General features: G+C 32.1%; 2 protein-coding genes across 2 annotated transcripts; both read left to right on the top strand.

Moving 5' to 3' along the window:
* The first annotated feature begins 7 nt into the window (after positions 1–7).
* On the top strand, positions 8–27123 carry c12.2 (von Willebrand factor A domain-containing protein c12.2). Its single transcript, XM_076403198.1, has 19 exons — positions 8–314; positions 372–613; positions 663–830; positions 889–977; positions 2045–2120; positions 15583–15741; positions 18236–18404; positions 18462–18792; positions 20007–20289; positions 20374–20701; positions 22579–22804; positions 22859–23402; positions 23460–23653; positions 24056–24215; positions 24267–24531; positions 25954–26074; positions 26139–26328; positions 26638–26876; positions 26936–27123. The coding sequence occupies exons 1-19, from the start codon at positions 128–130 to the stop codon at positions 27036–27038; spliced, it is 4074 nt and encodes a 1357-aa protein (XP_076259313.1). The 5' UTR covers positions 8–127; the 3' UTR covers positions 27039–27123.
* Positions 2193–9589, top strand: LOC143195764 (uncharacterized). Its single transcript, XM_076403205.1, has 2 exons — positions 2193–2333; positions 8644–9589. Exon 2 carries the CDS (start codon positions 8693–8695, stop codon positions 9566–9568), a length of 876 nt encoding a protein of 291 aa, XP_076259320.1. The 5' UTR covers positions 2193–2333; positions 8644–8692; the 3' UTR covers positions 9569–9589.
* Positions 27124–27865: the final 742 nt, after the last annotated feature.

Genomic DNA, 27865 nt, shown 5'->3' with positions numbered 1-27865 from the left:
AATATGACAACACCGAGTCAAAGTCCACCTAACCTCACCAAAACAAATCGCAAATATTTCTATGCTGTTCCCTAGTTGATTTATCGTGTTTTTACCGTTGTTTAATTTATTTTGTTTTTGAGTTATAATGTTTAACGTTAATTCGACAAATAAAAGGATTCAAGTGCTGGTGAAAATTTTAAATGTTGGAAAATCCAGTGGTCTGTTTGGCGGTAGTACGAGAGCTTATGTTACGAAAGAAAACGTCGCTATCGGTGATATAGTGAAGGATATTAAGGATGTGAAAAGTCCACAAAATGTGCCCCGATTATACTGTAAGTATGTCCTAAATAAACTCGTGAACATTGTAATTGTTTTATTGAATAATACAGATAAAGATGATTTACCTCAAAGTACGCTTCATCATCTCAAATGGATGATGCAAAAAGATGTTCTGGGCCAGGATATGTTCCTGATAGGTCCACCTGGCCCTAGAAGACGACTCTTAGCTATGCAATATATTGAACTGACCCATAGGGAGCACGAATATGTCGCTCTAAATAGAGACACAACTGAAAGTGACTTGAAACAGCGGAGAGAAATAGTCGGTGGTACTGCGAAATACTTCGATCAGGTATTGATGATTTTTATTAATTTCTCTCGCTTTAAAGCAGTTATTTCAGAGCGCTGTCAAAGCTGCAACTGAAGGCCGTATCTTGGTACTTGAAGGCGTTGAAAAAGCAGAAAGAAACGTATTACCAGTTTTAAATAATCTCCTAGAGAACAGAGAGATGCATCTGGAAGATGGTCGATTACTTATTCCCGCGAGCAGATATGATAAGTTGTTGGAAGTGAGATTATAAATTTATCATTAGCACTATTACATAAAAATAAACATTATTTTAATAGAAACATAGTACCGAAGATTTGGACAAGTGGAAATTAGTCAGAGTAGATGAGAATTTTCGCGTCATAGCACTAGGATTGCCCATACCAAGGTAAAAATAATTAACGCATTTTCAAAGTATTTTAGCTGTAAATAAAAGAAAACTGTTGAAATATGGCAACTCTGTGCGGCCGGCGTTAAATTTCCTATTTAACTGCGACATCTCCAGGGTAAAGATTGAATATCAGAAGTTAACGTTTTAATATTTCACCACAGATGTCGCAGCAAAATCCCACTATTTTTTGTCCCAGTTTGTATCATTTTAATGCCCCAATTTACATATTTTATTTGAAAAAATTTATGAATCAATAAATCTTATTAATTATTACACGATACATAAAGATAATTTTAAAAATATTTATCCTTGAAATTCATTTGAACTAAAATACATGTTTGTTGAAAATAATATAGATAGACATTAAATGTATTATCTATAATACATCTATTTGATTTTACTGTATATTTGATGTGGTAAAAGAAAAGAAATAATATAACTATTTTATATGCACTGAATAGTAGATTTTTGTTGTCAATTTGGTGAAGTAAGTTTAAAAGTAAACAACTTATAAGTAGTAGTAATATGTATTTAGCACTGCTTTTGTGGCAGTTTCAGTCATATTTTATTATAATATAATAATAATTGATAAATGAGGTATAAAAAGTATTGTACAAATTTAACATATAGTTTTAACTTACCATGTATCAAATAAAATTAAAATTGATGTTTTGCTGACATTTGACCAGGTAAATAGAGGACAAAGACGATATGATATGGTAATCCATATAAGCTGCTAATCCATGCTTTTACCTATGTTGTATTAAATTTACGTAGGACAGTAAGAACAGTAAAAACAGTAAATTTCTTTTGTTAAAATAATGTTACAACAATATCTTTAGTACTCTTTAGTATAAAAGTTATTAGTTTTAAGTGAAAAGCAATTAAAATACATTTTATTGCGAATATTACAGTAAATATATCGAATTTATGTTGGAATACCAATAAAAATAGGTTAATAGCATCACATTCCTGTGTTTTCCCCAGATATCACGTCACCCTCCTCTCCTAGCCTGTCTATTAAAATCAAAACGAAAGACATTAACGGCGTTTTTGTTGTTTAGATACCGAGGTAACCCGCTGGATCCCCCTTTGAGGTCCCGTTTCCAGGCACGTGATGTGCCCGCCGCCTCTTATCAGGTAAGATTGTTCGTAGCTAGTTGTTTGTTGACATATTTTCCGGTTGAAGCGCGCATCGATTGGCGGTCGGACTGTCGTTGCGGCTCCGTATTTCTGTATTTCCTGTCGCTGTGTCGCGAACGAACACTTACCCCACGCACACACACACGAACAAATCGTGTTTTGTGATCGGGTCGCGATAGTTACCTCGTCAAAAGGGCCTCTAGTCTCCGGGTAAGCTAATTATTTTTTGTCGTTTTATCAATTCGTTTCGCTACTTTATTAGGTTTCCACTTGATAATTGACACTGCTTTTCCCGACTTCTTGCTGAACATCTTGTAGTATACTTTTAAATATTAAAATAATAATAATTAATTTAGCTAAATTATAGTCATTTATGTTTTTCGATCTTTAATATGTAATATTAAAGTATGTAAATATTATACTACTTCAGATTTAATGAAATATATAGCTGAGTGAGTTATTCTCTCAATAGGTATTTTAATACATTCATTGTAAAAAATGTAATATGCTTTAAAATATTAAAAGAATAATAATTAATTTAGCAAAATTATAGTGATTTATATTGTTCGATCTCTAATACACTTATTTCTTATTAAAATTGCATTTGAAATAATATCAAAGTTTCAAATAAAGTATGTAAATATTATACTACATCAGATTTATTTAAATAAATAGCTTAGTGAGTTATTCCCTCAATAGCTATCTTAATACATTCATTGTAAAAAATGTAATATGTAAATAATATCAAAGTTTCGAATAAACCTTGTAAATATTATACTTCATAAGATTTAATTAAATAAATAGCTTAGTGAATTATTATCCCATTAGGGATTTTAATACACTCATTGTAAAAAATGTAATATGCTTTAAAATACTAAAAGAATAATAATTAATTAATTTAGAAAAATTATAGTGATTTATATTTTTCGATCTCTAATACACTTATTTCTTATTAAAATTGTATTTCACACAATATCAAAGTTTCAAATAAATTATGTAAATTTTCTCAATAGGGATTTTAATACATTCATTGTCAAAAATGGAGAATTAATCATAATACTTACATTTTAATTGATATTTAAACATACTTGGAACAACTTGGAAGACAGTAGTAAATAGTGTTATATTGACCAGCTGTATGTCTAATAGAATCAAAGTATGGTATACGAGTAATACTGTTAATCAACTCTGATTTGATATATTATTTAGTGTTGAAAATCTAATCTTGCAGCGATCGAATGTCTAGCGAATATGGTGTTTGAGACAGGGCATCTTATCAGAAAAACTAGAAAAGAATTTCTGATGTGCTGTAGAGTATACGAATAAATATTTGACGATTTTTTTTGTAAGTTCGATGCTTTATTCAATGTATTAAGTGCAACATCTTTCTTTCGATTTGGCCTCTTCATGATGATCATGATTCAAACCATTCAAGGTAGACTTCTGAATAGACCAAGTGTAAACGACCGATGAAAGTGATAATTTGAAGGAACAATGTTTGTTGAGTAAGACAGGTGGAGTAGAACATCTGATTAAAGTCATTCCTTCCAAAGTATTCTTCCAGACTATTACTACACGTGGTTTAGCGTAATGGCATCGCAAGTTAATTTTGCCATATCTTTTGGAATATTTAAAACAGAACTGAATCTGGTTAATAGATGACTTGATCCCACGGCTTTCTACACTTTATTATTCGAATTATTCGATACAAGAACTACCCTTGCGAACTAGTAGCTTAATTTATTAAATTTTGTATTGTATTATATTAATGCTTGCGCATATTCCGGTTATTTTTTACTTTAAAAAGATCTTTATTGAGAAATATTTGTAGAATATATATAAATATAAGTATTTTCCATTGTTTTCTATAACTGTTTTCCCATCTTTCTGGTATCTCTGCGATATGTCCTACAATTTCTTAATTCTACTAATAATACAGTAGACCTTGCTAATCCCACTATTTGCACAGCAAAACTTTATGTCCATGTTCTCTTTCGTTGTTGATAGGGATGACTCTCTTGTATGAAACCATTACTTTATCCACTTGGAATTGTCGCTATCGCTCCACTTTTTATCGCCACTCAAAATATGCCAAAGGTAGTTCTCATTGTTTTATTTTGCTTCCTCTGTGCCTGCTAAGTAACGAAATAGCGATATTATAGCAGTTCGAAATTGTTTCTGAAGAAAGTTGATCCACCAACTGCCAAGCAATCTGCAAATTCGAAATGTTTGAGGTGGGTGTTCGTCCAAAGATTCTTGAAATTCATTGTCTTCGTATTGCATGGGACCTCCAGACTGTTTTTTGTTATTGATACTAAAATCTCCACTTTTACATTTTTTAAATCAGAACCAACAATAGGCTAGACGACTGTAATAAAGAGTCACAAAAATATGAATTTATAATAATATACGATAGGTAGATTATTAATAGTACATTTCAAATTAACTTTTTAATTTAAAAGGGAATATTTTATCAGCAATAAAAACACAAAATTTCGAAATTCGCCATTTTAAGTCAAACATCTGACAGATACGCTACGAAACATAGACGTCACTTACCCTTTCCTAACCAATATTTCCACAATACAGCATTTGAACTTTTTAGCACGCTTCGATTTTATTTATATTATTTATCTTATATTTCACACTGGAAATAAAAGATGAATGAAAAAATTGAACACGGATTTATCAAGACAAAATAACTAAATATTCTCGCAATCGATTCGTTGATATAACTGTACTCTGGGACCGTAACTGAAATACTAATGTCAAAAATAGTACTATATACTATATAGAACTTTTATAGAATTGAAATGAGTCAGTATTCCAGGCACACTAGCCATGGAATGTAGAATGTTGAAGAATATTAAGTAAAAAGTATAAGACTTGACAAGAAAATTTATAAAAACAGGCAATAACTCTAAAGAGTACCCAATAATAGAACAATCTCCACTTGCGAATTGCGACAATAATATTGTTGAAAGCAAGTTCTGCATATTTGTTAAGACCAATCAAAATTGTTTCGATGGCAAACCTACTGAGACATTTTATGATTTTAATCTGAAGATACAGATGTAAAGGTTTTTGATACGGCTCCCATAACATTCATTTTATGTAGTTGAATAAAATTATTAGAGACTATATACAATATAAACAAAACAAATAATGCCCTACCTCAAATCTTATCAACAGTTGTTATATTTTAACAGCAGTGTTGTTGAAGTGCATTTTAATAATAGCCTAGCAATCTTATAACAATGCTTTAACAAGTTTTCCTATGAATTCTTCAAGTAAATATCAAATATTTACTTAGTTTCTTTACTTTACTTAACTTCAGTGACAATATTTAGTTCATTAATTTTTAACATTTCATTTTTAACATTTCACGATTAGCATCTATCTACACTGAATCAATAATTGAAACTAAATAATAAACGAAATAATTCTAAAAAGAAAACTGTTATTTTGTGTAGAGAAATGTTGTGTAATGAGAAACACCCAATTTTAGACTAATTTTTGACGCTTTAATAGAATAATTCTCACTAAATTCCGAATAAGTCCATGAGAAATAATTTACAATTAAGTATCATATGTTATTTTAAAATTATTTTTAAGATACTTAAGAAATAATATTAATAGAGGGATTGCATTTCATATTTAAGGATGTAATAATATACTCATCAATAACAGGTCAATTGAAAAGTCCCCGGCCTGACGCATAGATGGCGCTACTAGAATTAAATCCATAGTCAATTAGCCCTCAAAAGATGCGTGTATAAATTTGACAGCTGTTGGATCATTAGTTTGCGAATTATAGCATTTTGAGTCAAGCAACTTTTGTTATTGTGTAAAAAATGGATAAAAAGGAATTTCGCGTATAAAATATTGCTCTTTGAAGGGAAAAAATACAGTTGAATCAAAAACCTGGCTTGATTCCGAGTATCTGAACACAACCCCAGGAAAATCAACCATCTTTTGGTATGCTAAGTTTAGACGTGCTGAAATGAGCACCGAGGACGGTGAACGCAGTGGACGCCCAAAAGAGGTTGTTACCGACGAAAACATTTAAAAAATCCACAAAATGGTTTTGAATGACCGTAAATTGAAATTGAATGAAATAGCAGACACCCTAAAGATATAAACTGAACGTGCACATCATATCATTCATGACTATTTAGGTATGAGAAAGCTCTGTGCAAAGTGGGTGCCGCGCAAGCTCACTTTTGGCCAAAAACAACGACGAGTTGATGATTCAGTGTTTCATTCAGGAGCAATGTTTGAAGATGATCAAACGTAATAAACCCGAGTTTTTGCGTCGATATGTGACAATGGATGAAACATGGCTCTATTATTTCACTCCGAAGTCCAATAGACAGTCATCCGAATGAACCCGCTCCAAAGCGTGGGAAAACGCAACAGTCGGCTGGCAAGGTTATGGCGTCTGTATTTTCATTGACTACCTATTGACTAAGGAAGGACCATCAAGAGCGACTATTACATAGCGTTATTGAACCGCTTGAAGGACGAAATCAGCGAAAAACGGCCGCATTTGAAGAAAAAGAAAGTGCTGCACCACTCACAAGTAAGTGAAAACGATGGCAAGAATCCATGAATTGGGTTCGAATTGCCTCCTCATTCACCGTATTCTCCAGATCTGACCCCCAGCGACTATTTCCTGTTCTCGGATCTCAAAAGAATGCTCGCTGGGAAGAGATTTTCGTCGAATGAAGAGGTGCTCGCCGAAACTAATGCCTATTTTGAAGCAAAGGACAAATCGTACTACAAAAATGGCATCGAAAAGTTGGAGGGTCACTATAATCAGTGTATCACCCTAGAAGGGAATTATGTTGAATATAAAAATACTAATTTTGTCAAAAAATGTGTTTTACTATGCTAGGCCGGGGACTTTTCAATTGACCTGTTACGTTAGAATGATTCATTATGATAAAATTTAATTTGTCTCTAAATAGTTACCCTTTTGGCCTTTTTATTCTGGGAATAATCTTACGTAATTATGGGATATTAAGTTGTTCAATGTCAATTTTTGTTACAGTCAATCAATATGTCTATTTTTATGGTTATCAATTTCGGTTAGTATTTTTAATAGGCGAATCGATATCGATATATAGAGTTATAATATTAATAATGCGATTATATCGTAGACAAATGGACTACATTGCTTACAATTTACAGTTGATTTATTAGATGCCTGCATGTATTGTTATCATTTTATTCACTTTGAAGGCCCACGGTAAGAGTCGGTACAATATAAATTAATCAAAAATTTTTACATCATTTTCTACAATTTTACCATCTTTCCAGTAACATGGCGATACTGTGACAAAAAAAAACAATTTCCGTTTACACCGAACTAATCGTCCATTTATTTTTATACTTCGTCAGTATTTCAAAACCACCTGCCAACCAAGACGTGCTTCATTGATGCATTATATATAGAGGTGCTATGCCTCATGAGCTGGGTAGGAAGTAATCCATTTTGTTCTTTAATTTGTTTAGTTATTATTAGATTCATGGCTAATCACAGTATGCCACTGAAAACTTTTTTTTGCCTAGCAAGCAATCAAACTGCAATGTTAAAATTATCCGAAATTGTATTTTGCGTCAAATGGTATGGTATATTGTTGGTATTTATAATATTTTCCCTCTTTTGAGAGCTTGAACTGGATTTTCGTACAGTGCATCTTGAAATTCATTGTCTTCGAACTCAAAATCACCACTTTAAAATCTCTGTAACCAAAACCGACAATTCGAATGCGATGGGACAACATTACCACAAGATTCTAAAAGTGTTTGATGGGCTTCGATTTTCAAAATTCGCCTTAAACTTCGTGCAGAAATGTGTAACTGGGAACCACGTCTCCGAACTGATGTTTCTGGAGACTCTGCAATACTATCGAGTACCAGAGCCACATTTTCAACGTATCGAGACGTCCGTTGTCTTCCAGAACGAGGCCTGTCTGCTGTCGTACCGTACTGTCGAAAATTCGCATGATAAATAGTGGTTTTGTGAAACATTGGACGATTGCGTATTTTTGACGGAGTGGCAATAATGAAACGATTGTTTTCAATAAATATTGACACTATTTCTGTTCACTCTACACAACACAATATTTTACTGCCCCACAATTGCCAACTAATCAATGAAAAATAATGAGCAATCAATGAGCATAAAGTTTTAGATTTGAGAATGAGCGGCTGTAACATTTTTGGTCAACTATTGTGCTACAGTCGATTTTGGACATCTTCCTCATTTTCAATATGTTCAACTTATTCCAATTTATATGGTATTTCTTCCATTTGCTATAATGTAAAAACTCGTTAAATAATCTCTATATTAATAGTCAACTAATGATTTGCTTGAATTATGTTTTTTTAAAACATTTAGCAAAAATATACATGGGATACTTTCCATCCGATGTCTTACATTGTGTATTATGCAGGTCATTTAATCAAGTGGAAACCTCAGTTAACTTAATTTAATGTTTATAATTAATTTTAGATGGTCTATATCTGAAAGAAATCTATGAACTATTTAAAACAATTTCGTCATGGTTATGCACTGGGAATCTAGTCAAAGACCTCTCTATGTGAAAACAATTTGGAGAGACGGCCAACACCATGTGATATTGGACAAAAACAAGGAACATCCGCTCGAATTGACGTCATCTTTTAGAAAACAAAAAAGCGCGATAAAAAGCCAGTCGAATCGTAGAACATCCAAAAGTGCCACAGTAAAAATGTCTTCAGCTAAAATGCTTCTTTCTAATGTTGGCCGATTCAAGAGCGTGGATCATCAGTGGAAACCGACGCATGATCCCCATTTAATGGTAAAACCATTGTCAGGACGTCAGACGGTCACTTGTCAAGAAATGGTGGTTAATACAATGAAAACCAGCAGGACATCCAGATTATTGAAAACGGAGTCTGGCGGTATAAGCTCAAAATCAATGTATATAGATTCATCTAGAGCTTTGGATAATCCGTTGAGCGACAAAGTTTTGGTATGGTTAGATCTCGCAGTTCAATCTGGCAACTTGTCCAAGAAACTGAATCCCGTGCAAGGTAGTCATACACCTGAACCTGTCAAAATGTATGTACACGCATCAAGTCCGACCAACACGTGCACCCCACGTGAAATGGTTGACTCGTCTATTCTGAAACAACAACCTGAATACGCTGCCTCGGGGGAAGTAATAGTCTTCAGTAAACAGGAAAAAGACACGGTTGAAGACGATTTCTACCATATACTCACACCAAGAATCAAAGATCAAAATATATGCAATGGTATCATGGAGAGTAAAAAGCATGGGGCTAGTCCTACGAAACGACAGCTACACATTTTCATGCCCAACTTACCGAAGAAAACTAGTGATTGTGATAGTAGTATATTAAGTAGTATAATGTCATCAAGTATTGTGTTATAAATATATTTTTCTTTTTCTTTTTTTTTTAACTACTAATTTAAAATACACTTTTTACATTTGAATAAAATTTCGATTTATAGATTACAATCGTAATTAAATTTTACAAAAATGTTATTAAAAGTTATTTTAGAATATGTTTTAATAATCTTAGGTTATCTTGAATCGTCGATTTCAGTTTTGAAATCATTTTCATTAATGAAGGTGTATTTAGTGAAGGCGTAGCATTAAGCAATCATTTTAGAAACACATTTTGAAAATAAAAATTTTACAATTTAAAACCATCAAATTCATTTGCTACGTTTAATAAATCTTCGGAGAGAGATTGCTGTTTTATTTCTTGTATTTATAGAGTATAATTTTCAAAAAAAAAGACGAAAAAAAAAATTGTTCCAGAACTTCATAAAACTTCTTTATGGCCTATATTTGGTAGCAGCTCTTCTGGTATTGTTGTTCAACATTGATGTTCAACAGACTGGAGCACCAAAGATGCTAGTTACAGACTACGAATAAGAGTAGACCGTTTTACTTAAAATATCGCTAGTCACTAGTTTTTTCTATCTTTACGGAGAACCATTCATAACAACTTAGTTCACTAACTCAATATTTCCATACTCTAAACAATCGATTCTCAAAGATTTCAAATTACGAGGACTGCTATTTATTTTCCAGTTTGAATAATTAAAAAAGAAGCCGCAAAAAAAAACAAATAACAAGTAAAAAAAACAAAAGTGCAAACTAAATTAATTTTGCACCTGTATTTATTTATATTTTTACACAGATTTAAATTTAGAACAAATTACACTTTTTCAAAATAGCATTGATCACTCAATATGTTTTTAATATTCGGAAAAAAGTATTGAGTGTCACATCAGGACTATAAAACAGATAAGCCATTTTCTAATAGTATATTATTATTTAGGTTATTTATCTTATATTTCGCCGTTAAAAAATCGGCTTTATACAACTAACGGAAAGAAAAGATAAACAAAAAAATTGAACTCGAATGTATAAAGGCAAATAATCTAAATTTGCCGTGAAAAGATACGCCCATGAGTGTTTAATACTATTACTTCCTAAGAAAATTTTAAAAATGTGTTTATGGATAGGAATTCTTAAAAACTAGATAGCTACTTAGTTTCTTTTACTTTATATAGTTATAGTTACCCTTAACCTGGCGAAGTATAGTACATCGAAGCAATCTAACTATGATGGGATTTGATTGAGACTTGTTGAAGGCTTGGATTTAATTAATATTTTTCTTTGTATTTTGAAGCAATTCGAAGCCCAATTCATGGATTTTTAACACCTTGCATTGTCTTGATTAAGCAGCACTTTCTTTTTTCTTTAAATGCGGCCGTTTTCGGCGATTTCGTCCTTCAAACGGTCCAATAACGCTATGTAATAGTCGCTGTTGATGTTCCTTCCTTTTTCAAGGTAGTCAATGAAAATTATTCCATGCGCATCCCAAAATACAGACGCCATAACCTTGCCAACCAACTGTTGCGTTTTCCCGCGCTTTGGAGGGGATTCATCGTGTTCAGTCCACTCGGATGACTGTCGATTGGACTTCGGAATGAAATGATGGAGCCATATTTCATCCATTGTTACAGATCTCCGCAAAAACTCGGGTTAATTACCCTTGATCCTTTTCAAACACTGCTCCGAATCATCAACTCGTCGTTCTTTTCGGTGTGAAAATTGAGCTCGCGCGATATCCACTTTGCATAGAGCTTTCTCATACCCAAATATTAGTGAATGATATGATGTACATGTTCAGTTGATATCTTTAGAGTGTCCGCTATTTCATTCAGTTTCAATTTACGGTCATTCAAAATCATTTTGTGGATTTTTTAAATGTTTTCGTCGGTAACAACCTCTTTTGGGCGTCCACTGCGTTCACCCTCTTTGGTGCTCATTTCACCACATATAAACTTAGCATGCCAATCCTTGATGGTTGATTTTCCTGGGACATTGTCCGGAAACTCGGCATCAAGCCAATTTTTTGCTTCAACTGTATTTTTTTCCTTCAAAAAGCAATATTTTATCAACACGCCAAATTCCTTTTTATCCATTTTTTCACAATGACAAAAGTTGCTTCATTCAAAATGCTATAATTCACAAAATGATCCAACAGCCATCAAATTTATACACGCATCTTTTGAAGGTTAGGGCTTATTAAAAAATATATGAATTTAATTCTAGTAGCGCCATCTATGTATCAGGTCGGAGACTTTTCAATTGACCATTTCAATTACTGACGTTGACGTACTACTGTTTTTTGCTAATGGTGAAAACTCAATTGTACAGTTTATAGTTAATGGCAAAACATTGAACCAATACTTTAACATGGATGGTTAAAATATAATAATAACTGTTTTACATCAGATTGTCTTCTATCCAGATTGTTTTAAATATTTGCTAAGTTTAGCTTTAACAGTTTCATAATACTTAATATACCAATATTTCATACTCTAATAGTTTGCGGTGAACTAGTGGTCCCTATGATCAACACAATTTTATTTTTATGTGTTACATACAATGACAATGACAATGCCAGGAGAATTCTCCTTCAACTACCAGAAAGAAGCGCCATTTCATATCCTACCATACACATGTTGATATCATTACAACCATTGGATTATTTACATTTTTATTGGCATACTGGTAATCCCAACTGATTTAGAATTTGTCTTAAGTGTCGTATCTTGAGCAGATGAAGTATGACACCGTCTATTGAAGAAATATCAAAAAGTAAAAAACTTCCAAAAACCTAGACTTATATCTTGATATAATTTTTAACGATTTTTAATAAAATCTTATTCTTTTTAGTTTGTTATATATAGCTGTTAGGCTATCAAGGATACATAAATACCAAAGATTCAGAGCAACCAGTGTTATTGGGATATTCTTCAAAATGATTTTTCAAATTCATGAGTTATTATTTATTTCGTAGGCCTATAACCTGATAATCAAGGCTGATAACACTAGAAAAAATGCCCTGACATCTGTTTTATAGTCTATTTTCCTATATTATTATTTTTTCGAAATGATTCTAAAAATATACCTTTTTATTTTAATGGATTCCACAAATCTTCAAGTAATGTATAAAACTTGTTAATGAATTCCATTTACATGTCAATTTATGTATCTAAAAAATCAGTTTCATTTCATAGTACACGAAACATTTCCATTCTCCATTAAGCTTGAACAAAAAAAAAACACTAAAATAATTATTTGTTTTTGTTTTTTTCATTTCTATTCCCGTTCTTTTATAGATAATGTTCGTGCCATCCGTTCAATCTATTTTGTTCCCAAAGAGGGTGCTTTTTTTTCTTTCTTTTATTGTTAGTTTAGTGAAATAATCTATTCATCAAGCGCACTCGATAATCACTTCTACGTTCAGGGCGATTTCCTATAACAATTCGGTCTATTGAGTTCTTATTGTGCGAACAATTTACACGGAAATCATTGTGGCTCCGACATGCAACTTAATTTTATTGGCAGGTGATGGAGTGGGTTAACCGACATACCGTGGAACGTCGAGTGCTTTTGCCGCAGTATGTTATACATTAGTTCATATCGATTTTTATTTTAAATGTACTTGGTTAAACTGCTATGGAAATACTACTATTATTTTTTAGATCTGTAGAACTTTATAATGAAATAAAGAACAAATAAATTAGCATGAATTTGACTGCAATAGTAAATTAATCTTTTACCAGTTACCATTTGTTTTACCATTAGAAAATTAGTCCAATTGGAAGGTCTAATTTTCTGTTGTTGCTAGGCGTTGTAAACCAACCCACAATTTGTCTTTACAATAGCTTACATCTGGCGGCTTGGTTGGCGCAGTGGTAAAAGCGACTATTGCGATAGTCGCGGGTTCGAATCCTGCTGGGGCATGGTCGTAAATTTGTGTTTGTGATTGTTTAACATTTATGATTGTCCTTAGGCCAGAGTGTAAAATCTGACAAGTAAAATGATACCAGTCACGCCAGTAACCAGGCTGGGTAAGACCGGATGTCTTCTGGGATGATTTCTAAGTTGGTCACTTGCCAGTCGGTAGGTTTAATGGCGATGACCGTGGTTCGGAGGCCACGTTAAATTGTGGGTCCAGATAAACTCGTAGTTGGTAAAAGGAGACTTTAAAAAATAAAAATATAGCTTAAATCTTGATATATATCTTGGGGGATCCATCGGCCCTAACTTAGTCTCTAATCTAAAATGTTCACTGGGTTCACTTGCCATGTTTCTTAGGATTTTCTTAGGTTCTGGAAAAGCTGTCCAGCGAAGTTTTGCATCAAGAGTCATACTGAGATACGTAGAGGTTGTTGCTTTATAGAATTGTTTATTGTTAGTGGTATTCGTGCGATCTGATTATATATGAATTGCATATGCACAGATTTACTTTAGTTGTTATTTTTCCATGTATAGGTATAATTATTTATATTGTCACTGGCCCGTTGTAATTTTGAGTTGCTTATTCGCTACTTTCTTGCATATATAACTATTGTGGTATACTACATGTGTAAAGAATTGGCCTCAACACCCTTCCTCCTCTTGTTGACTGTGACTCTAAATAGTCTGGCTTTGATGTAAGGGCTTAGTTCAGTGTTTTGCTTCAGTAACATTTTTTGTAGCTTATAAGTGAGACTGTTGTGCAAAACCTTACGAAAGATTTGTGATACATCTAAGAATATAGCTAAATATACATATTTATCATCATAGGCTTCTTCAATGACATTTCTTATTCTATACACCTGATCAATTGTTGAATATTTGTTAACAAGTTTAAACTGGTGTGCTGATATTTGACTTTTTCTTTCTATAATCAGTTTTAGTACTTTCAATGAGATTTGTTCAAATATCTTAGCTAATATCGGTAGCAGTGAGAGATGTATCTAGGCTTTTACTTCTGTTGGTGATTTTCCACGTTTTCGGAATCATGATTATTCTAGCCATCTTCCAAACGTCTAGTCTGTTTTAGTTCAAATACTGCATTGATCTAGTGGTGAGTTTTATTATTATCGTTTTGGGTGGATATGCAGCAATTGTTCTACCATTAAATCATAGCCTAGGAATTTCCTTGGATTGGTATCAATTTTGATAACTTTGGTAGGTTCTTTCGGTATGACGAACGATTCAATTACGTTGCATTTTCACAATCAATATCCCGTCAATTATAGATGAAATGTGACGATATGATGGTTTTAGGTGTTTGGTGGCTTTCGAGAGCCGAGTTTCTAGAGTTTATTTCAGTTAGATTTAGCATGCAGTTATTTATGGATTTGTTTTAATTTCCAGTATTTCCCTTTCAGCTTTTTTTTCGGTAAGTTATTTAAAACATTCAAATAACGTCGGTTCTTTTTATTGTGGTTTGGAAAAAAGATTATGTGTAAAAAATACCTTAGTAGTTGCGATTATTATTAATTATATCATCTCCAGATGTGGGATATCATAAGTATATAAAATATGACAATGCACTACTATTTCCCTGTTGTATTTAGTTATATGAGATTGAAATCTTTTTTTTTGTTTTAACTTAAAATATGATCTAATAATTTATATAATATATTGGCATTGATATGTTTTTTATTTCATATTATTTTAATATTATTTTATTAAAATTTTCAATATTTTTTTTATTTAATTATTCAATTTCCCATCATCATATTTTTTACAATGCAGTGAAAAGGCGCTTTAAGATATTATACTCGAAAAAAATCCTAGTGCGTTAACACGAAACTTCGAGATTATGTAAGAAAGTTTTAACAGCGACAGGCCATGCGAGGAAGTCGTTTGCCGCCAAAGTTTTCCGCAACTTTTAATTGAATTCAAATGTTCGATTAAATGAATCACTTGGATCTAGGGAAAAGTACGTAAGTGAATAATTTCATGTAAATTACTTCCTTGCGTTTAAAACACAATGGTTTTCGCATTTTTTATTTTTATTTTTTTTTATAAAATTGTAGTATCGGCGTTCAAAATGTATTCATAAACTATTATTCTTTTAGGAATGGTACAGGGAATTAATAAATATAGCATCAAATGCACCGAAAGATAAAATTGAGAAACTTTTATCTTGTGCCTTTGCTTTGCTAAATCAAGAAACAAAATTTTTAGGATTACCAGACTTTCCAATAGACAATTTAGTGGTAGCTGCTAAAATTTTAGTAGGTGTTTTTGTTTTGTTCTTATTTTTATTGTCTTTGTTTCGCTTTATATATTTTATATGTTTCATAACCTTTTTATTTTTGGAATCTTGGATAATTTCATGCAGATTTTTTTTGAAACACTGACTATGTAACTTAACTAATTTAAACAAGAAATAATTATCGACAAAATAATTTGGTAGATGGCATTTCGATTTCAAACGACGGTGTAATTAATCATTGCCGCCTTTAGAATTAAATACATGTGTCTGTGGTTAAATTATTTTAACAACAAATTTTCTTTTAATGTGTGTTTCAATTAAATTCAATCGATCTCACATGATCATCAAACAGGCTGCTGATTGGTTACTACCATTTTACCCATTCCTTCCTAATGAATGTGCCCTAATTGTGAGGATCTAATGTCAGCCTCTCATATTTCAACGAAATGCAAAATTTCATTAGTTATTAGAAGAAGTCAAGATGTGACTAAGAAATTATTTCATTTCCTCAAGCAAATCGGCCTTTAATTCTGTAAGTTTGATTACTGGTTTTATTTAACTATTTTTAAATTCTAAGCTCTATAACTGCTAATTGACTTTGCCTTATTATAATAGGATTCCTTGGAATGCACAACTAATGGAAACGTTTTTGAATCTCAGTTTCCGTTAATATTTCTTAATCTGTGAGGATAGTCTACAAAAAATACTAAAACATTGGAAAACTAAACCAATAATATCAAGCAAATTTTACATGATCGTTTAGTTCTATTTAGGGCTTCAATATTTTATTTTAAAACATTTATTAACATTTCTCTATATTTAACATTTTCTATTTAACATTTCATTTAATTTCTTTAAAATAAAAAATAAATTTTTATACATAGTGCTACAACTGTTTCTGCATAGATCATTAAAAGTTGTTTGCATTTCTGTTAAACGATTATAGTTATAGATTCCCAAATTCCAGTGTTGCTATTTAACAACAAAATCTTATCCAAGGTTACAATAATTTAGTATTTTTACAAACCTTTAATTTTAAAACATACGGTTGTTCAATAAGTTCGCATACATTTCCGAAAACTGTTAGCACTTGTATACACAATATATTTTTGAGATTTAGAAAATGCTGGAAGTCAAAGGGAGCTAAATCTGATGAATAAATTAGGTATGGAAACATTTGGTACTTCGTTGATTTATATCGAGGTTTGCCGACCTATAACAGGTCAAGTCCCCTGCCTATTATAGTAAAACACATTTTTTGACAAAATTAGTTTTTTTTTTCAACATAATTCCCATGTAATACGATTTGTTCTTTGCTTCAAAATAGGCCTTAGTTTCGTCGATAACCTTTTCATTCGACGAAAATTTCTTCCCAGCGAGCATTCTTTTGAGATCTGAGAACAGGAAGTAGTCGTTGGAGGCCAAATCTAGAGAATACGGTGGATGAGGAAGCAATTTGGAGCCTAATTCATGGACTTTTGTCATGGTTTGCACTGACTTGTGACACAGTGCATTGTCTTGGTGAAGCAGCACTTTCTTTTTCATCAAATGCGGCCGTTTTTCGGCGATTTCGTCCTTCAAACGGTCCAATAGCGCTATATAATAGTCGCTGTTGATGGTCCTTCCCTTTTCAAGGTAGTCAATGAAAATTATTCCATGCGCATCCCAAAATACAGACGCCATAACCTTGCCAACCGACGGAAACTCGGCATCAAGCCAAGTTTTTGCTTCAACTGTATTTTTTCTGTTCAAAAATCAATATTTCATCCATTGTCACATATCGACGCAAAAACACGCGAAATTCCTTTTTATCCATTTTTTTCACAATAACAAAAGTCCGATCCGACAGCTGTCACATTTATACACGCATCTTTTGAGGGTTAGGACTAACTGAAATAATATATGGATTTAATTCTAGTAGCGCCATCTATGTATCAGGCCTGGGACTTTTCAATTGACCTGTTATATGGTGTAACCCATCTGATTATGTTTTCTCAACATGAATTCACTTCAGAGCCGAAGAAACAAATTTACTCCTCTACGTACAACCATGACAGTACGTAATTTTAAAAATAGATATCAAACGGATTCGTTCCATTGTCACTCAACATATTTTTGAGATGTGGAAAGAACTGGTAGTAAAAGGGAACTAAATCTGACGAATAAATTGGGTATTGAAACAATTTAAACTTCCCTGTTTTTTAGCCATGTTTGTTAATCTGCGTGTGATGTAATTCACCTAGTTATCCTTTCTCAACATGAATTAAATAGCTAAAGAGACAAATTTACTCCACTACTTACCAGCATGACGGTACGTAATCTTAAAAAGTCTATCTCTAAAGCATTCTGTTCCACTGTTAATTAATGTAGGAAACAACTTGCTTAAAATTTTATAATTAGATTTAACTTAATGACGTTCTGATTGGACAGAGAACTTATTGAACAACTTCTTAAACTATTATTGTTTTCATCAATCACAAAAAATATTTTTAATATAAATAAAACAATTTTAGAATAGGAATCCAAATATTTCTGTGTACGACATGTTATACCGCTTATATCCATACAAAGTATTTCTTTCTGACAGTATTGACAATGTGGAGTCGTTACTAAAAACATTTATTGATATCCCCACCGAGGATTCAACCAAAATTAGTTCGAGTTCTTCTGGAAAATCCAATGGTAATACTTTAAATTAATTTATAAACTAAATTTCATATTTCTATTGTTACATTTTAGGAGACTATGTTAGCACTGATTACCAGCAAAGAGTATTAGAATCCATACTTGAAACAGCAAAATCAGCGGATTTTTGCCTGATTGGACCAAGTGGTTCTGGGAAGACTATGCTTCTGAAACAGATGTCTTTCATATTAGACAAAGAGTTGGAAAATATAGTTTTATATCAAGACATGACTGCTAGAGATTTGATACAACAAAGAACCACTCAAGAGAATGGCGATACCGTCTGGGCTTTTTCACCGTTAGTTAAGGCAGCAATAAGTGGCAAAATTGCTGTTTTGGATGGTATTCATAGAATTCATCCAAGCACATTATCAGTATTACATAGGTATTTACAACAGATATCATTATTTTTATATACATTGGGAATATAAATTAGTCCGGTACATTTGCTTTTGAACAAAATGCATTTATTGTAGAAAAAAGTTAATTAGTTATTCAAAACAATTCTCTATGGATAATTACTGCCGTCGGAATAATTAGTAGTTAGGAGTACTGGTTTATCACATTCTAATATAAAAACAGTTTTTGCTTTTCAATCAGCTAGTCACAAGTAAAAATGACCTTTCAACCTATCTTCGTTTTAGTTCATAAGTCACCCAATTGCATTACTTGTAAATTATCACTATAAATTTCAACCATATTAAAACTGCTTTTTGTATAAAATCAAACGATTTGCTAAACACATCTATTCGTTAATTCACATCTTGGAGAAGTGTTTTAAATTATCTGTTTCGAAACTTCAAAGACGACCCTGTACATACTTCAGCTGCACTTTTATCCAAATTAAAATATGTAATCAAACTACTCAACAGGTCAATTGAAAAGTCCCCGGCCTACCATAGTAAACCACATTTTTACACACATGCATACACTGATTATAGCGACCCTCCAACTTTTCGATACCATTTTTGTAGTACGATTTGTCCTTTGCTTGAAAATAGGCCTCAGTTTCGACGATCATCTCTTCATTCGATAAAAATTTCTTCCTAGCGAGCATTCTTTTGAGATCTGAGAACAGGAACCAGTGGCTGGGAGCCAGATCTGGAGAATAGGGTGGATGCGGAAGCAAATCGAAGCCCAGTTCATGGATTTTTGCCACCATTTTCACTGACTTGTGACACAGTGCATTGTCTTGGTGAAGCAGCACTTTCTTTTTCTTCAAATGCGGTCGTAAGTTCGGTTTCACGTTCAGCGAGTTCGTCTTTCAAATGTTCCAATAACGCTATGTAATAGGCGCTGTTGATGGTACTTCCTTTTTCAAGGTAGTCAATGAAAATTATTCCATGCACATACCAAAATAGAGACGCCATATCAATAGTAAACAACTAAAATTATAAAATACAGAAAAAACTTATTTCATCAAAGATCCTCGCCTTTTATTTCTCAGTATATGTGATATATATAGGTCCCAGGATCATCCATTTAAGATCTGTTTTTAAATATAATTTTTCTATGTTAAGAATAGACCGAATTAATTTATTTTCCCAATCGAATGAGATATTTTTATCTCGATACACTTAACCCGTACAATCGCTTTAGGTTAGTCCACGACAGAGAATTGCAATTATACGACGGCAAAAAATTGATAAGCTCCGAGAGATACAAATTCCTTATAGAAAAAGTTGATTTAACTAGGGACCAACTTACAGAAGCAGGAATATTTCCAATTCATCCAGACTTCCGCATTGTAGCCGTCGGAGATCCACCTATCCTGCAATCGAAAGACGGCAATTGGATATCGCCTGAAATGCTCAGTTTGTTTGTTTTCCATGACTTGCGAACTTTATCTAAAGTAGAGGAGATGCAAGTAATATCAACAAAGGTTAATATTAGTAATAGTATTTAATTCTGATTGAAATTATAAATTTACCATCAATATTGTTATAAAAAAAAATTTTTCGTTTAGTTTGGACCGATCAATCAAGAATTACACAAAATTATAAATCTTGCTCATGCCCTACGTGAAAATCAGGACCCTGCTCTTAAAAACCTCGCGGGGCATCTCTCGACCCGTCAACTTATCAGAATAGCAGCTAGAATGAAGAGTTACGGGAGCGAGGATCCTTTTTCTATTTTAGAAGAGACATTTATGATGAAATTTTTACCATCTCTAACGAAAAAATCATTAGAAAGGACTATCATATCGATGGGAATTGTACAGCAGAACAACCAAATCCTGTATAGAGGAGAACAGAACATAAAATGTGAAGTTAAAGATAACATTTTAACTATTGGTAGGTAATAAAATAAATATCAAAAATGCATAAAATAGAATATAGAGACAGATAGCATTCTTAAATATTTAACAACAATTTATTTCTCAAAAAGTTTTTAATTAAGCCATACATTTGATGGATGTACTCCTACCGGTGCACTTAGTTTAAACGATTTTTATCTCTTCAATATCTGGGTAAATTCACTGGTCCAGAAGTTAATAAACAATTCCTTCGCTACTCTTTAATAACCTCAGATATTTGCCGAGGTCCTCATTTCCAATATACCATGGGGCGTTAACAACGAGGCAAAAAACTTTGTTTTGGTGAGTTCAGATATGTTAGTATTAGATTCTTTTGTACAACTCCATAACTGCATAAATACCACCCACCATAAACCCACACTGGACTCAAGATTTGTTTATATAATAACAGTTTATCCTGAAGTGTGTTAAACTGCCGTCCAAGCAACCCCTCATTTTTTATGCCTAATACAGAGTTCTGTTCATTTCTGTTTAACTTCCACTTGATCTTGGTATCCAGTCTCATGCCCAAGTATTGTTAAATTTGTACAGTGTTGTGTTAAACCAATCATCACTGGCAGGTTTTTTCTATCTAGAATCAACATGTGTAGACTTTGTGGTATTCAATTTTATTTACCATTTTTTAGACTACTCAGTAATGTTATTGACAGCTGTTTGTACCCTTAACATTGTACTTATAACGAATAGTGTTCAGTGCCCAGCAGCACCCTATCTTATTCTGAAATTACGATTGCAACTATTGGATTTGAGGAACTGGTTAATCTGACAAAGTAATTTTTTTGCCAACTTGTATTTGAAAACCTCATGTCATACTTTATCAAAACTTAGGTCTCGTGTAGTAATGTAAGACCTTTTTTTCAAATCATTCAGTTTTCTCAATTACATCCATAGCTGATCAATTATCAATTTCCACAATTTTCCACTGCATAGGCACGCATAGCATTAAATATATATTCTAGTTTTATTATGCCCTTTCTTGACAGTTTTTCAGGTACTTGGCCACTTATTAGATTATTATTAGATTATACCATGAAGCTTTTTTTTGATATCGCAGCAGACTAATTTTTTAAATCGTTTTGTGTTATTTCAGATTTGTAAAAAGGAATCATCATATTACTCATATTAATTTTTGCGTTAGGTTTGATAGGAAAAAGGAAAGAGATAATTGCTGGATTCTGCTATGTTGAGCAGAACTCAGAAGAACTTATCTATTTAATCTTAAAATTTAATATTACTCTGGAATTGTTAAAAGGAATGAATTAATGGTCCCAAATATTTTGATTGTAGTTCAATAATATTTAAACTGAAATTTTTAAACAATATAACATAATAAATACATACAACATGATATATAGATAATATAGTGAAATTTAAAATTAAAGATGTACGATATTCCGTCATAAAAACTATAATTCCAAAATTGTGTTGAATTAATATTCAGTACCATAACACAAACAAAACAAATATGTATATGATATTATATTATATATAAGACTACATAAACTTAAGTTCTTCACATTCATTTTGTCCGAAAACAACCATAAATGCCTTTAATATAGTGTTTGTGTTTTCAAACATTAAGAGGTAATTTTGAAGAAATTTGGCTCAATAAATGAATAATAGACTGTAATATAATGCCTAACAAAGAAATATTGTAGTAACATTAAACTGATTCTATATATTCCAAGAACTATATTAATACTCAGACAAGAGTGTTTTAGTTGGTTAGACTACAAACATTTTAATTGATTAGTTAGCTCTCTAGAATCTCTAATACCGACAATTCAACCAACATATCTGTTAATATATGACACAATATTTTTTAAACACTAACAATGCATTAATTATTTGCAGGAAATACCTCATCGCCTGTATATCAAACCGACGATCATACCAAAGTTCCTAAAATTCTGTTCTATGATATTCCTCAACATGTAAAACTTATGGAACATCTTCTTCAAGATTTTCAGTTGGGTTATCACCTTCTTCTGGTCGGAAATCAGGGTGTGGGTAAAAACAAAATAGTCGATAGGTTTTTAGAATTATTACATCGTCCTAGAGAATATATCCAACTTCATCGGTAAGACGAACTCTGACATATTTTATTAAAATATTTTATTATTAATCATAATAGGGACACAACCGTTCAGACTTTGACCATTCAACCTACAATCAAAGATGGTGTTTTGGTATATGAAGATTCGCCTTTGGTGAAGGCAATCAAGCAAGGACATGTTCTGGTGGTAGACGAGGCGGACAAAGCTCCCACCCACGTTACCTGCATATTGAAAACATTGGTTGAATCTGGGCAGATGATTTTAAGCGATGGACGTCGCATCACCCCACAGATTCCTGAAAATAGGACTGAATTCGAGGAAACGTACATAAAAATGCATCCGGATTTCAGGATGATAGTTTTAGCTAACAGACCGGGTTTCCCGTTTTTGGGGAACGACTTCTTCGGTGCCTTGGGAGATTTGTTCAGCAGCAGAGCGGTGGAGAATCCCTCGAGGGAGTCGGAGATTGAACTTCTTAAACAGTATGGCCCAGACGTGCCATTAAAGAATATAAAAAAATTAGTTGATATTTTTGGTGATTTGAGAACCATGGCTGATCATGGACAACTGAACTATCCATATTCCACCAGAGAGGTTGTAAATGTTGTAAAACATCTACAGGTTAGCTTAATTTACAACAAAAAGTAGAAAAGTGTATGATTGTATTAATATTTTCAGCAATTTCCTGATGCTGATTTAGAGGATGTAGTTTTTAATGTGTTTGATTTTGACCGGTACAGTCCTGAGTTATTAGATACATTAGCGGAGGTTTTACAAAGGCATGGATTCGCAAAAAATGTGCTCTCAGCTGAGTATTTAGCTGCTAAGCGAAGTCAAGAAAAAATACAAGTTACTGTAAATAGACATAGCGGGTAAGAAAGAATTTCATCAAATTACTGTAGTTAAATAGAGTAACCACGATACTCTAAAATCATGTCTTTGTAATAATATAATATAATAGCAAAAGAGCTAATGAGGTCTAAGAGAATAGTAAGCCAAACAGATTTATTAATATAATCTATTATCAGCTCCTTCATTATTGAGAACACATAATAATTAGCAAACTTACAATAATATAATATTTTACCACTATTTTAATTTTAATAATTCGTGGGCAGAAATCAATAGACGAGGGTTAAAAAATCTCGAAAACATTACTTTATGAAATAATAAATTAATACATTATATTAGAGGGATTATAACAAAATTTTTAGTTAAAAAACACATTAATATAGAAAGTAATAATAAAAATTTAATATCATTTTATAATGTAGGCTGGATGTTTCTGCACCAAAACATGGCAAGGAAGATCCCAATAATGATCCTCATGTTGGTGGTAATACCTGGGCTGGTGGAACTGGCGGGCGAGACACAGCAGGTTTAGGCGGTAAAGGCGGACCTTACAGATTAGACAAAGGGCACAAAGTCCATCAAGTAAATAATATAAATTTATAATAGCAACTTTCTAATATATTATTGTTTAAGTTATCTGATGAAGAAAAAGCCACCGTCCCTGAGCACGTTCTAAAAGCCGCCAGAGAAATGAATCGAAAAGCCTTTGAAGAAAAACTAAAAGAAATCGGCATGTCTGGGTACGATCATAACGTTTACTCCCAGTTTTCTGTACCAGTACAGAGACAAGTTCAGTCACTAAGGGTGATTTTGGGCAACCTCCAAGCGAAGAATAAGGAACGACATTGGTCCAGACATCAGACATCTGGGGAACTGGATGACGTTAAGTTAATTGATGGTATGCTTTTTTTGTTGACGTGTATATTTCATCAATTAATTTTGTTTATAAATGTTTCAATAAGTTTAAAATAATCGATCTAAATTCCTACACCCCTAAATTTAGATTCATTTAATACGAAAATGAAACGAAATTTTAAAGCATAATGCATGTATCATGTCTATTAAAATAAAATATTCAACAATTAAACTTTACTTAAAAATCGAATAAATGTTTGCGATATCAAATCAAAAAATTTTACCACTTACAAAAAAAAACTATGAGTCGCGAGTTCGAATGCTGCTGAGGCATGAATGCACTTTATGTTTGTGATTGTAGTTGCAAATGTCATTATAGGTAATAGTGGAAAATCCGACAAATAAAAACCGTCCCAGTTAAGGCAGTAACCAGGCTACGTAAGATCAGTTGTCTTCTAGGATGGTCTCTAAGTTGATCACTTGCCACTCGATAGACTTAATGCCAAGGACAGTGGTTTCGAGCCCACGTTAAACTTTAGGTCCAGTCCAGATAAACCTTCGTTGGTAAAAAGGAAATTTTAAAATATTAAAAAGAAAAAATCAAAAAGTACCAGAATACTAAAATTGGATTTCATTCATTTACTGTACTGAAATGTATGAAATTTACTGAAAACTTGCACCATTAGAAAATTAACAGCTTAAAATCGGAGGGTCTACACATCAACCACATAGCCAAGATCGGTGTAATTATTATTTAGATTTGTCTTTCCTAAAAACATAGTTTAATTATTCGTTTAATTAAATTAACTTTTAACAAGGAATTATTTTATTATTATGGAATGTGGCTCGCAAAATTATTCTTTTTAATTGTTCAATTGCGTTTACGTTAGTTTAAGTAGTTTTCTTGTTTTAAATAACGTTCAATTTACTCTACAAAAATCGTTTTTTTTTAGTTTAGTTATTTGAGAATAATTTATTAAATATTTTGAATGTCATTAAGTTAAAGCACATGGATTATTGTGCAGAATTATGAAGAAACAAGATATTAGATATTTGACTGGAGAACTCAAAAAATAGAATAAAACTAATAAAAAAAAGAGTACAATTATACATTTATTTTGAAAGGTTTGTACCGTAATTTTGATAGAATTTGTAATAATTTAATATAAATGAGATATAAAAAACTCCTCGCACTAGAAACATTTTTATGATATTTTAGGCGATAGGGCGTGGTGACTGGGGCCCTAGGGCCGCCACTGATCATAAATGTAAAAAGAATTGTCACATTTAAATTACAAAATTCAACTATATTTAGTAAAATAACATAAACACATGAGCAGTAAAATAACAGATTAATAGATGATAAATAATATTGATGAAACAACGCACTTATCTCTTAGTCTATTTTATAAATTGTATGTGCCTTGATTCGCAGTTTTATGATTTCATATGTTTGTTATTTCAGGAATACTGGGTGAAAAGACAATCTACAGAAAGAGATCTGAACAGGAACCTGAAATTGGTACACCCCAAATAAAACCGAAATATTTTAGAGTAGTGGTAGATGTATCCGGAAGTATGTACAGGTCAGTTTTCCAACATAAATGGATCATAAAATACTATGAATGATTTTATTTTTTCTTCTTTTAGATTCAATGGTTATGACGGGCGTTTAGACAGGGAACTAGAGGCTGTAGTGTTAGTTATGGAAGCATTTGATGGTTTTGAAGACAAGATTAAGTATGATATCATCGGCCATTCGGGCGAAGAATACAACATCGCTTTTGTGCCTCGAGACCAACCCCCAAAGAATAACAAGGAACGCTTAGAGATACTACGCGTAAGATTTAATTTCCGATTAATCGAATGTAACAATTTCTGAATTATTTCATTTTCAAAATATAAAAGTCAATTTTCAACAAACAAAGGAAAATATACACGTAGAGTCTATAAATGATTAGTGTTGAATTCATCATTATGCAATCGCTTCGAATTGCCTGGTTTGGTTTTTTAACCAGTTGAAAATAAAAATGTTTTTTTTACGATTTAATTTGCGATTTTAATATATTTTTAATTAGATAGCAACATTAGTTGTCAATAAATACAATTTTTTAGCAGTAACAGTAATGCATTTTTATTTCCATTTTAGAAAATGCACGCTCACTCGCAATTCTGCTGGTCAGGTGATAACACTCTAGAATCCACTCGATGGGCGGTAAATACTTTAGCAGAAGAAGACTGCGACGAAGCGATATTAATTGTTTTATCTGATGCCAATTTACAACGATATGGCATCCCACCGTCAAAACTAACAGAAGCACTTACTGCCAAACCAAACGTCAGTTCTTATGCCGTTTTTATCGGAAGCCTAGGTGATCAAGCTGAGAGGTATATCAGTATTAATAAACTCGTTAATTAAAAGTTCATTTTATGACTTTATTTTCCAGATTAATACATAAATTGCCACTAGGGCGAGCTTTTATTTGTAACGATACTAGTGAACTACCTCATATTTTAAAACAAATATTTTCGTCCTCTGTTAATGTGTAGTTTTAAGATAAGTTATATCTAGTCTTATCAGGGTTTTACAGTATATGTTTCTACCATAGTTTTAAATAAAGGTTATTTTTTAATATGTTGCATACTATTTAAACATTTAATTTCATCATACATATAATTACAATTGAACATATAATTTTTTATGTGAAAAATTTTTATTAGATGAAAAATATTGTTTTTATAGTTATCAATGTACACATTAATGTAACCAATCATCTTTGGTTTTCGACACAGTAGTTCCAAAGAAATAACCATATATTTCTAAATATTTTCTATTAGCTAAATGTTAATATGGATAATTTTTTTATTCTTCAATATTGGCTACAATTATAGAATGTTTGTTATCAGATTTAAACCTTGACTATATGTCTTCCAATACTAGTTGGTATACTGATGTCTTGAAACAATTTTTTGGTCTCTTTCCAAGAACTCGTTGAGTTAATCTAGCAATTTTTAAACCATACTATTGATTTTTAAAATACTTAAAATAATCAAAATCTAATTTATTTTCTTCTCTTTATCCTTACTTCACTTCACTTTTTGAATTAAAAGAAGAAGTTGCTTTAATTTATTAATAATACTTGTTACTGTTTGGGTATTTATTATTTGAAACTTTTATTTATCTTAATATTACACTTTCTTATAACATTTTTTATTTAAAATACTATTTACCAATTTTGGGATAATGTGAATGGTTTGAAGAATTCGAATGTTGGAGATCTGAAATAAGTAAAGAACAGTGTGCGAAGTCATTTTTAACTTATGATCAGAATCAAGTTATTTGCAGAATCATTCAATGTGAATTGTATAACTAAATT

Source organism: Rhynchophorus ferrugineus, unplaced genomic scaffold, assembly GCF_030347505.1.
Source record: "Rhynchophorus ferrugineus isolate W39M unplaced genomic scaffold, kcgeb_rfMv2 rfM4, whole genome shotgun sequence".
NCBI classification, from domain to species: Eukaryota; Metazoa; Arthropoda; class Insecta; order Coleoptera; family Curculionidae; genus Rhynchophorus; species Rhynchophorus ferrugineus.
The sequence above is the reverse complement of the archived record's forward strand: the minus strand, read 5'-3'. Positions and strand labels throughout refer to the sequence as shown.

Excerpts from the sequence above, each read along its gene's own strand:
- LOC143195764 (XM_076403205.1), top strand. The coding sequence starts at position 8,693 with ATGGTTATGCACTGGGAATCTAGTCAAAGACCTCTCTATGTGAAAACA.
- c12.2 (XM_076403198.1), top strand. The coding sequence starts at position 128 with ATGTTTAACGTTAATTCGACAAATAAAAGGATTCAAGTGCTGGTGAAA. Across the intron at positions 24,216-24,266 it reads AAGGGCACAAAGTCCATCAA|TTATCTGATGAAGAAAAAGC; the intron begins GTAAATAATATA and ends TTATTGTTTAAG. Across the intron at positions 26,877-26,935 it reads CTAGGTGATCAAGCTGAGAG|ATTAATACATAAATTGCCAC; the intron begins GTATATCAGTAT and ends TTTATTTTCCAG.